This window comes from Antennarius striatus, chromosome 6 (genome assembly GCF_040054535.1).
Source record: "Antennarius striatus isolate MH-2024 chromosome 6, ASM4005453v1, whole genome shotgun sequence".
NCBI classification, from domain to species: domain Eukaryota; kingdom Metazoa; phylum Chordata; class Actinopteri; order Lophiiformes; family Antennariidae; genus Antennarius; species Antennarius striatus.
The window spans coordinates 23,034,249-23,046,540 of NC_090781.1; the positions used below are offsets into that span (position 1 = coordinate 23,034,249).

General features: G+C 45.0%; 1 protein-coding gene across 1 annotated transcript in view; it reads left to right on the forward strand.

Annotated features, from left to right (window-relative positions):
- Window positions 1-8,842, forward strand: part of dync2h1 (dynein cytoplasmic 2 heavy chain 1) — an 80,761-nt gene extending 71,919 nt beyond the window's left edge. The window contains exons 94-97 of the mRNA XM_068317104.1: window positions 5,018-5,127; window positions 5,205-5,286; window positions 6,122-6,238; window positions 6,582-8,842. Of these exons, the coding sequence (XP_068173205.1) occupies window positions 5,018-5,127; window positions 5,205-5,286; window positions 6,122-6,238; window positions 6,582-6,743 (471 nt within the window). The 3' untranslated portion in view covers window positions 6,744-8,842. The remainder of the gene's footprint in view (window positions 1-5,017; window positions 5,128-5,204; window positions 5,287-6,121; window positions 6,239-6,581) is intronic.
- Window positions 8,843-12,292: the final 3,450 nt, after the last annotated feature.

Genomic DNA, 12,292 nt, shown 5'->3' on the forward strand with positions numbered 1-12,292 from the left:
GCGTATTGTTCTATAAAAAAATCAGGGAAAAACATCCATAAAAATCCAAACCGTGAACAAATATTGCGTTGTGAAATACACATCAGGTTAAGTCTGGAGCTTTGCCTTTGGAAAAGAAACATTTCAGCGGAACAAAGAAGAACGTTACTCACCTGATCAATACGGACGTTTCTGAATGAAGTGAAATGGATGAAGACGTTGGATAAAGCTCTGAGGAATCCACCTGCAGGAGATCAAATGCATACTGGTTGCTTTTATCTGTGCATTTTATCTACATGCACGCGTCACAACATCTGTGCATGCATGTGTCTGTGTAAACCAGCAGTATAAATAATACACACTTAAATAACAACAACTCTTCAAGGTGGAACTGTATTCTGGGGATCATTCATAGTTTAAGTCCTGCATCAACGTCTAATCAAACCGATCAGACAGGACAGATATGTGATGTTTTGATGAAGCATCATGTGTGCGATCCACATCTGGAAACTAAGAAACAAGCTACCAGCAGCAGCTGGCAACAAAATCAAAGACAAAATTTGTGAAAATATCAACTAATCTAGTAAACAGCACAAGGTTCTGGAGCTCCTTACCCTCCAATCAGAGGAGACGATCATCCACCGTAGCAGGGACGATAAATCATCATTTTTACCATGATATTTCCGTGTGACACTAGACGGTGATGCTGCCATGATATATGTTACACTTATTTTTTCACAGAATGCTGGCGTTCTGTTTAGAGTCACATGTTGGAGCAACATAAAGCCAGTATTAGTTGGTTTACTGTAAATAAACAAAGACTGTGTGATGAGCCTTGGTTACGGTGCTAATGTGGTGTCTGTGTAAAAATAGCTTGTGTGTGTTTGTGCTGTGTTTGTGTGTGTGTGTGTGTGTGTGTGTGTGTGTGTGTGTGTGTGCGTGTGTGCGTGTGTGCGTGTGTGTGTATTTGTACATAAATTCCTGTAACTGGGGTTTCTCTGTCATCAGCTTGTTGACGCCGTGATAAAAAAGACAAGGGGACATAAAATACTTTATTCGCAGCACATTTTAACGACTTGTTCTGCCATCTCTTTTTTTCACCTCTAATTAGCAAAAACACACCGACTTGGGTACAAATAGATCACAGATCGATGTCCTGGTTGAAAATTAACATGAATTAAAATTCACTATTTGTAGTCTGTAAACTTTGACGGCAGGGAGAGAATATTTAGATTCCATTTTTATTTGTTCTAAAGTTCACCTCTCGACCTGAAGAAAACGGTTTTCTCATTAGATAGATAGATAGATAGATAGATAGATACTTTATTAATCCCGGAGGAAATTGCATATATCCACTGCTCAGGCATTACTTAACAAATAATACTGGATAAACACCAGGAGAAAAGGAAACACTGACATCACAGGACATACCACAAGACATACATTACACTAACAGACAGGCACATGCAGCACTAACAGGACTTATATACTAAACTATAACTAAAAATATAAACAGTATAAAATTTAAAAATATTACAGTATTAAAATATAAACAGTATAAAATAAAATCTAAACAGTATAAAATTGAATTAAAATATAAAAACAGTATAAAAATAAATAAATAAATTATATATATATATATATATATACAACAGTATAAAATTAAATTTAAATTAAATTAAATCCATTTTCAACCCCGTGCTGACCTCGCCACCTCCCCCCCGCTCCTCCTGAGAGAGTCATTGTACCCCCTGATGGCACGGGGCACGAAGGAGGACCTCAGCCTCTCTGTGGAGGCGCTGTGTGACAGCAGTCTGCCGCTGAAGGTGCTTCTCTGCTGGGAGAAGGTGGTGTGTAGGGGGTGCCTGGTGTTGTTCATTATGGCCTTAATTTTAGACATAGTCCTGCTCTCCAGAAGCATATCCACAGAGTCCAGGCTCAGCCCGACCACTGAGCCCGCTCTGCGGATGAGTCTGTTCAGACGGTCCATATCTCTTTTCCTGGCCCCCCCACCCCAACACACAATGGCGTATGACAGCACACTGGAGACTACGGACTGATAGAACATGAAAAGGAGCTTAGGACAGATGTTGAAGGAGGCCAGCCTCCTTAGGAAGTACATCCTGCTCTGCCCCTTCTTGTACACACAGTTGGAGTTGAGTGACCAGTCCAGTCTGCTGTCTAGCTGCAGTCCCAGGTACTTATAGTTTTCTACCACCTCCACCTCACTGCCATTGATGATCACCGGCTGTGGAGAGGGAGGTGCCCGCCGGAAATCCAGAACCATCTCCTTTGTCTTGGAGACGTTGAGCTGGAGCTGGTTCTGTTGGCACCACTCCACGAAGTCAGCCACCAATGCCCTGTACCCCCCCTCATCACCCTCCCGGATACACGCCACTATCGCGGTGTCATCGGAGTACTTCTGTATGTGGCATGTATCCGAGTTGTGCTTGAAGTCTGATGTGTAGAGGGTGAAGAGAATGGGGGATAGAACGGTCCCCTGTGGCGCCCCCGTGCTGCTGGTCACCATAGAAGACAAGCAGTCCCCCATACGGACGTACTGGGGTCTGTCCGTTAGGTAGTCCGTAATCCAGCTCACGAGGTAGGGGTCCACAGCCATGGAGGTCAGTTTATCCTGCAGGAGCTGGGGCTGGATGGTGTTGAAGGCACTCGAAAAGTCGAAGAAGAGCACTCTGACGGCACAGCCCCCAGCGTCCAGGTAGGAGAGTGTGCGGTGGAGGAGGTACATGACAGCATCGTCAACCCCAACCTTGGCCTGATAGGCAAACTGGAGAGGGTCCATAGCACCCTGCACCTGTGGACGCATGAGCTCCAGGACCAGTCGCTCTAGGGTCTTCATTACGTGGGAGGTAAGAGCGACCGGTCGGTGGTCGTTGAGCTCAGTAGGGCGTCCTTTCTTGGGTACAGGGACAATGCAGGAGGTCTTCCACAGTGACGGGACTCTCCCCAGCCGCAGACTGAGGTTGAACAATTGTTGCAGGGGGTCCCCTAGTTCCGAAGCACAGGCTCGGAGGAGTCTTGGGGAGACCTTATCTGGTCCAGCCGCCTTGTAGGGACGGAGCCTCCTCAGCGTTGTCGTCACCAGGTCTGCAGTGATGATGGTCTCGGTCGTGGTGGGAGCAGGAGGTTGTGGCGAGGTTGGAAGTCCAGTGGTTGAGGTGGGGCCGTTGAGCTTCGCAGTTCTTGGAGTGGGCTCGGGAGAAGTGGCAGGGGTGGAAGGAGAGGAAGCACAGGAGGAGGGAGCATCAGTGGAGCGGTCTGTAGGGCCAGGAGAGGCCTGTAGGCCAGGAGAGGCCTGGGACGAGGAGCCGGGAGAGGTGGGGGAGCTGAACCGATTGAAAAAGCTGTTAAGTTCATTCGCTCGTTCAATATTCCCCTCCACAGTGCTGCGCCCTTTCCCGTGTCCGGTGATGGTTCTCATCCCATTCCAGACCTCCCGCACTTGGTTGCGCCCCAGCTGCTTCTCCAGCTTCCTCCTGTACGCCTCCTTGGCCTCCCTCAGGCAGAGTCTCACTTCCTTCTGGGCCTTCCTCATCTCCTCCTCGTTCTTGCTCCTGAACGCCCGCTTCTTCCTGTTCAGGACAGCCTTGACTTCCTTGGTTACCCATGGTTTGTTGTTGGGGTAACACCTGATTGTCCTGACAGGGGCCACGGTGTCCACACAGAAGTTTATGTAGTCTGTAAAACACTGAGCTGCCCCCTCAATGTCTTCCCCATGTGAGCCCACAATAACATCCCAATCGGTGATCTGGAAGCAGTTCCTCAGCATCTCCTCTGCTTCCGGGGACCACCTCCTGACCTGTCGTGTTGTTGCTGGCAGCCGTTTCACCAGCGGGATGTAGGTGGGCTGTAGGTACACTAGGTTGTGGTCTGATTTACCTAGTGGAGGGAGGGGGGTGGCGGTGTATGCCTCCTTAGCATTAGTGTAGAACAGATCGATGGTTCTGTTCTTCCGTGTGGGGCAGTCTACACACTGGACCATTGTGGGGAGAGATGAGTCCAGGGTGACGTGGTTAAAGTCACCGGTGATGATGACGAGCGCCTCCGGGTGCCGGGTCCGAAGAGCAGAGGTGGTCCCACAGATGGTCTCTCGTGCCGCCTCAGGGTCCGCACGTGGAGGGATGTAGACGGCGAGGACAATGACGTGTGAGAATTCACGCGCCAGGTAGTAGGGTCTGATGCTAACAGCTGTTAGCTCCAGGTCGCGGTTACACAGTGTTGATTTCACCGTCACATGTCCCGGATGGCACCATCTATCGTTGGTATAGATGATTAATCCACCTCCTTTCTTCTTACCGGCGGTGTTCGTGTCCCGGTCCGCTCGGACGGAGGAGAAGCCGGTTAGTCGGACGTTAGCGTCCGGCACGTCGCCAGTTAGCCACGTCTCTGAGAACACCAACAAGCTGGTCTCCCGGTAGCGATGATCAGTCCTGCACAGCGCCGTCAGTTCGTCCACCTTGTTGGGTAGAGAGTTCACGTTCCCCGTGATGACGGAGGGGACGGAGGGCTTGACTCTCCTCCGGTTAGCGGCTCTAGCCGTTAGTCTAGTCCTTTCAACTCGACCCGCTCGGCATCCGCGATATCTCCGTCGGAGCTCAGCGGGGATGAGATCGCGTGTTGCGGGGTCTCCTTTGACCCTCATGGACATCAACTCCTCCCTGGAGTACACTAGCATATTACTATACATTATATAATTTTACGTTAGAAAAATACACGCAGAAACATAGAAAAAAAACGCAAAATTATGCAAACAAACTCGCTCTGAGCAGAGGAAACTGCAGCCTGCTCGCGCATGCGCAGAAGACTCTATCTTTTATCTTATTATCTTTATTATCATATTATCATATTATCATTATTATCATATTATCATTATCTTTTAACGATCCACTAAATGTTGTGCCTGACTACTGTGTAAAAGTGATTTTATACCTGAATTTTTTGCATTTTTTTGCTGTTTATTTATCATTCACTCGGTTTGCGTGTCATTAAATTCTTCTGTGTGTGTGTGCTTATCTAGACTTGGGTGGAACGTGCAGAAAGACAAGCTCTTTTGTCCGACACCCTGGATCTAGCGGAACTCTTCCACCCCGACACCTTCCTCAACGCTCTAAGACAGGAAACTGCAAGGTAACGGCTCTTGGGATGTACATGCGAGACAAATCCTGCATGCACGCTAATGTTCACGTCGTCACCCTGATTCTCAGGTCTATGGGTTGTTCTATGGATAGTCTGGTGTTCGTCTCATCGTGGAGTCGTCCCATAGCGCAGGCAAAGCTGCAAGTCAAGGTAAGATGACAGCAAGCGAACAGATCGTGCAACACAGATGCAGAAGAGAAGGCAACTCAAAGAGAGGAAAGTTGGGAAGAGTTTTCTGCATTTCCATTAGAGACATCTGCTGCTGCTGAGTCACAGCCGGTCTGCTGGGCTTTTGTAATGCATTTGATGGACACTGATTCTTTCAACAAAAGCTCACACACTGCACAATGCCACTCTATCTCCTTTCTTCCCCTTTCATGCTCTGATTTAAAGGGCGATATAATTATTTAGTTTGCTATTCAAAGCGTCAAAAGAAACTTTTCTGTCATGTCAATACAAAGTGTCCGACTTAAATTGTGCCAGATGAAATCTGACAGAAAAAGCAAAAGGGGATAATTGTTGTGAAACAATGAGCTGCCTTACACACAGACAGACAGACAGACAGACAGACAGACAGACAGACAGACACACACACACACACACACACACACACACACACACACACACACACACTTGGATTTGTTTCCCACTCCCTCTCTTCTATTGTCCAGATTATGATGATTTGTTGGTTGTCTGTATGTTTGACTCGACGCCAGGGTTTCCTTTATAGTCTGGCCTTCTGTGGAAAATCCCTCTGTCAGTGGACTGAATCCACTCCCTAAACACTCCCTCCCCAGCACAATGTATGCCGCATGCTAGCTAATCTGGCCGCAAAAAATGTTTGTCATCTTTTGTTACGTACAGTCCGTGTTGTCTGTCGTTCGCACACGTTTTGGTTTAGTCATCCTTTCATCCTGTTTATTTGCGTCTCGCTCCTTTTGTCCAATTTTTGCGCCGCTTCATTCCCTCATCTCTCTTCTTCCAGGTTGGAGGTCTCCAGCTGGAAGGCTGTAGTTTCGATGGCGTTCATCTGTGTGAGAATCAACATAACTCTCCCAGTGTGTCGGCCGTCCCTCTGTGCTACATGGCCTGGGTTCCTCAGGTATGTGTCTGTGTATAAATTAGCATGCTATTTTAGCATATTGTTGCCTTTAAAGACTCAATTTGTGTGTGTAAAACATGGATATTTGCGATTCTGTTGAATTTCCGTTTATTCTCTGATATAACCGTAAAACTAGCAGTGAGAGACTTTCTGTAAATCTGAGGTTGTGTTTATCGATTCAGAAATGTAACAATTAGACTGATGCATTCTGCAGAAAGCTAACATCCATCCTCTCTGGAATATTTGGGGATTTGAGCATCATGGATAACATTTGTTTGTTGCTGTGCATTTAAAATTCAAACGGTAACGGTCCACACATTCGTAATGCATGCTTTCATTCTAGAACTCTGCAGCTGACTCCACTGCATCAGAGGAGAGCATCTGGCTGCCTCTGTACACCAGCTCAGAGAGGGTGAAGGTGGTCACACACATCTGTCTGCCCTGTGGAGCAAACCCCAACCAGTGGATCCAGACTGGAGCCGCTCTCTTCCTCAAACAGCAGTGAAACATCGTCGTCTGGATGAACGACGATCGCCTGGAGGCATCAACAACGGGGGCTTTTGTCGGGTAGATGATGATGTCATAAATGACTGAAGTGGCATAGCACCGGCTTTTTGTTAGCGACACGAAAAAGCATCTTTAGAGACACACTTAATCTCATTTTGGACCTCGGTATGTATCAAACTTTTATAAAACCACCTTCTCCTCCTGCTCACAAGTCTCCACATTTCATAGAAATATGTAAATTTGTTGATCAGTAATTTATTTTATTTACAGAACTGATGCAGAAATAATTAGGGAATGTTTTTGCATCAATGTTTTTGTCGTAATTTCCTTACTTAAGTGTGTTTTTTAACCTCATTTGTTCACAATAAAAAGGAAATAAATCATTATTACTTTGATTTATAGTCGCAGTCAACATTTATGTGTTTCAATACAACAGCTGATGGAAATCCCCCTTGTTTTAATTTTGTTTCAGCCTGTTTTATTATTATTAGTGTAGAAGTGTAAAGGATATTGATAAAGCACCAACTCAGAGACGTAACTGTGCGCGCATGTGTGTGTGTGTGTGTGTGTGTGTGTGTGTGTGTGTGTGTGTGTGTGTGTACTGTATGTGTGAGCGCTGAAACAGGCATGAAAGTGCCTGTTAGGTTGTTAGTTGAGGTTGAGTGGAGTCAGTGAAGCTGTGATGGATGGCCGCAGAGCGGTGGGCGTGAGCTTTGAGAGGTGTGTATGTTTGTGTTTGCTTGTGTATAAACCCGAGCAAGTAGCACCAGAAATGATTGATGGCTTAATTAAGACTTTCTCCCCCCATAATCCTCCCGTTGTCGGTTCATGTTTATGCAGTCGTGCAAACGCTCACAAGTGTGTATGTGTGTGTTTGTGTGTGTGCGCCCTCCCCCCGTGAACGTCCATGTATTTGTGAGAACGAGAGGAGGGTTGGAATAAGGGAGGAGTGGATATTGTGTGTGCACTGCGGTGTGACAAAATGGTAGTGAAATGGAACAGCAGGTTTAAAAAAAAAGAGAGAATTGGATTTCGACAAAACACAGCCCTCTGGGTCAGAGGGTGAACGAGAGACAGAGGGATGAAGCTGAGGTAGAGAGATGATGCAGGGAGAGAGGGAGAAGGAGAAAACAGGTTAAAAAAAAGTAAACGGCTTGAGAAAATTGTAGTGACACCGAGGTCGAGGGGTCAACGGGAAAGAGGTGGATGGAGAGGGTGAGGATGGGTTCCGAGTGGGAGATGGAAATCTAATAGAAGGAGGAGAAGATAAACGTTTAATGTGAACCATTTTAATTTGTCCATTTGGAATATTGGTGACATTTTGCAGCAGCGAGGACAAGTCAAAACTCTGAGCTGTGATTTCACGAGTTGTTCGGCAAATATTTGAAATTTCTCACATTGTCACAAACTGGATTTGAAAAAAACAGCTGGCATTGTTGCACAACTCCTCCGTAACTTTTTTTTATCATAATCCTGCAGGCAGAGGTGGCAAATTAAAATCAGCATTGCGGCAAACAGGAAGCGCTTTGCTCAGGGCTGGTTTCCAACTTAATGTGTTTACAGACTCTGTCTGTATCACAAATTACTGTGTCAGGTTTGAGAAACTATTGTGATAAAAGTCTGACTCTGGATTTGCTGTCTTGAGATGTTTGCTTAGCTTTTTTTTTTTTTGATAGTAAACTCACTTTTTTTTTCTTTTCTTTTTTGTGAGTCATTTCAGAACAATGGTTCAAAACACAGCTCAGGAAAAATTCCTGCCACTGAGGAGAAATGACTTGTTTAAAATCAAGATAATGAAACCCCACGTAAAAATGAGACAATCTTTCCTGCATTCCTCTGCTTCACTCCCAATTCTTCCACTGTTTCCTGCGTTCACTCTTCCATGGCGTCCACCTTTCACGGCGCTGGAGGTCTTTCCTGTGTTAAATCTAAAACACAATAAGGTGTCTTGTGAGGGATGTAAACATTTCTTTTTCGATCTGATTGTAACGTAATGGTGACATGTTCAAATAAATACTAAAGCTCGATATATAAACTAAACTTTTCCTTGTTTTCCAGGCCTGCAGATATGTAATCATACCATCTCAGAGGTTGGATTTAGTCGTTTAATATTGCTGAGTGTGTTTGGGTAATGCATCTTCATGCTCACTGAATCATCATAGTGCAGGGGTGGGCAAACTTTTTGACCGGTGGGCCACACAGAGTTTTAAAACTTGGCAGGCGGGCCAGCTGAGGAACAGATGGATGGAGTGTTTATTTGTTCTCATGCAAAATGAAATGTAAAAACCATTATCTAATAGGTTTTGCCCTTTAACAGGCAGCAAAGCATACGTATAGAAGGCTCATTGTTAGACTTATTTTACAACTGCGTTTTTCATTAAATTAATCATATATTCTAAACACATTTGGAGGGCCGGATTACAAAACCAAAAGGGCCGTACATGGCCCGCGGGCCTTAGTTTGCCCACGCCGGTTCTAGTGGGACCTCATGAAACAGAAGCTACAAAATGTTTCTGAGCTCCTGAAGGAGGCTCGGTTTCTCATTGAGTTTTCTGCGTTTAAAATGTTAATCGCTGCTGCAGACTGTAACCACAGTCTGGTGGTGGAGCCTCAGACGAGTCACAGCCGGCTTGTAAAACCAGACCGAGGGTAGAATTCACTTAAACTGCAAGTGAGCTGTCGTATCATCACACATTAGTCAAATAGGGGCATGAAAATGCACTCAAACCAGATGTGAGTGGCAACCAAACATTTTTTGGTATTTTTCACCCACTTTATGTTGTGTTAAGATTGTTTTTATAAGGCTGTTTCAGCTGAAGACCAGAGCCTCTTTGGAGTACAGATGGATGACATCTCCAGTCACTCCCAGTACTTCCATCAGCTTCACTCGGGCCACCGTGAGATTTCCACTTTTTATTTTGTCACTTCCTCGGTAAACACACTCTAATTTGAAAGATATCACAGAGGGGGTCCCACCTCAGCAGGAGGAAGATGGAGAAGATGGACTTTAAGGGAGGAGAGTGGAGGAGAGAGGTGGGAACTCTAACTGGAAGTATAGAAAGATGTTTGGATGTGGAGTGAGGGGGCTCTAATGGGATTTCTGGGAGGTCAGACTGGCCAAAATGGGATTTAGCTACAGCAGTGTTAGCAATTCTTCTGTTGCTATAACAGAAAAGTTAGAAGGAGACGAACACACAAGTGAAGCTGTGTTTGTGTCTGGATTCAGGACATTTAATGAAGGTAATAGACCTACTGTAATGTTTGTGTCATGAAATACTGAGGAACCAGAAAAACAGAAAAGGTGACCTGAGGATGTCGTTCAACACTATCCTGTTTATTGAACACACACAAAGTGTGAGGCGGTTGTCTCAGGCCTTTTGTATGTTAGTGGGTGTGGAAATACACATACTGTGTATTCTCTCCAGTAAAATGTTCATTGTGTGTGTGTGTGTGTGTGTGTGTGTGTGTGTGTGTGTGTGTGTGTGTGTGTGTGTGTGTGTGTGTGTGTGTGTGTGTGTGTGTGTGTGTGTGTGTGTGTGTGTGTGTGTGTGTGTGATGGGGGGTGGGGGGAGTGCAGTGCTCTGTCCCTGGAGAGATATCCTGCCTCCAGTGGAGTCAGTTTGGCTGACAGACGACCACAAGGTCACTCCTCACTGATCTGTGATCCTCTCCGGAGACGAAAACACACCTCAGGGGAATTTCCTCCATATTTTCTCTGATTTCCTCTCTTATTCTCCTGCACTTTTTTTATTTTTTTATTTTAAACCTACCTCATCTCCCCCACCCTTCTTCCTTGGGACGTTCAGTCCAGCCTGACTTCCTTTTGTACTTCTTGCCGTCCGTCATGCTGTGTTTTAGACTACTGACTGCTAACTTTGACATTTTAAAGAACCTCTTCAGCACAAATTGATAACCTATAATTACCAAACAGATTGGATATTCTTCTCAACTAAAAACTGCCCTCAACCAAAGCCAGTTAGTTTCACATTCTCATTAAAATTATTGCCTCCAAAAAACAAGCTGGGGGGTCGCAATTATAAAAATGAATCTTCTGGAAAAGAAGTTAGTACTGGCGATGTGAGTCGAGAGATTCACATTTATGTCTTGTATAAATCTGAAGACCCTCATTTCATTACAATACAGCACATTATAACACACTTTATAATAACATTATTATAAAATTACTTATTGAGGAATTATTTCGCAGCTATAAACGCTCTGAGCCAGACCAGAGTGTGTTCACCCAGATCCTCCTCTGTGCAGTTTGACGCACAACGTTGGTGACTAGAGTTGGACACACATGTAGGTGTAAATGTGTGTGAATGTGTCCCTGAGATGAACTGGTGACCTCTGTAGAGTTGAACCCGCCTCTGTGACCTGGATAGGCTCCATCCCACGCCGTCAACCTGCAGAGTATAAGCGTTAAAGGAAACGGGTGGATGAACGCCTCCTGCATGCCGTTATTTTGTTCAGCTCAAACAACAATACAGCCTCTGATGACTCATCTTGGCTGCAGTTCTGATCTGAGCACATTGAGGGAATTGCATCTATTAAGGTGAAGAGGTTGCCTCAATGAAGTCAATACACCGGGACCTTTCATTGACAGTAGCAGAGGAGGAGTTCTGTGTTCCCACAGCCTCTCGGATGCTCAGGTTGGGTTTTTAGATTCATGCTGAGCTTGGAAGGAATCCAGTTTTTTCGAACGATCTCTTACGATTTCCCCTCATCATTGAGTTTTGTGAAGGATGTTTGCAAGCTTCTTTAAAAAAAAAAAAAAAAAAAAGAACCTCAAGTCAGCTTTCCAAATAGACGTAGCGTTGTACAGCAGAGGCTAAAACCTGGAGCAGTAGTTTGAATATATTTGGTTAGAGGTTTCTGCCCGTGACCCTTTTTTAAAAGTCGGCTTCAGCAGTTTTTTGTTGTCGTCAGTGCCGCTGGAATTGCTGTCTTTGCAAAAGAATTTACATTCAATACAGATGCTGAACAGATGGATCTAGTAGTTACAGAGATCACTTAACACCAGGGTACCAATCTAAATCTACAAAACCCAACACACACACAGCCAGATGCAGGGATCACAACATCACATCCATCACAGATGTTTTAATCTGTGTTTTGTCCTAGCAGCACAGAACACACTGTTCCAGTTGATGGTTTTAAAAGTGGCCAGAGTACCCAGTCCATAACTTTTTTTAAAATTATTTTTAATAGTCACTGAATAGCTTCAGAGCCACAAAAGCTTTTTTTTTTAGTTGCTTTTTCTCTAATCTTGTGCCTTCCATTTGAAGGTGACAGAGATACTGAAGGTTTATCCAGCTATTAGACGTGCTTTTCTCCCATCTGGATCAATGCGGTCATCTCTAGCCACACATACATCTACCAGCTGTTCTCCGGATTGATTTTAGATGAGATCTCTAGGTCTGAATCAATCCGATTTCCACTTCCTGCCGCAAGTAGTGTCAGTTCTCTGATGGTGTGTCACCTCTGTGCAGATTTAGAGACATTTCCATGTTCCAACCTTACAAAAAAACTTCCCCCAAAAACTTG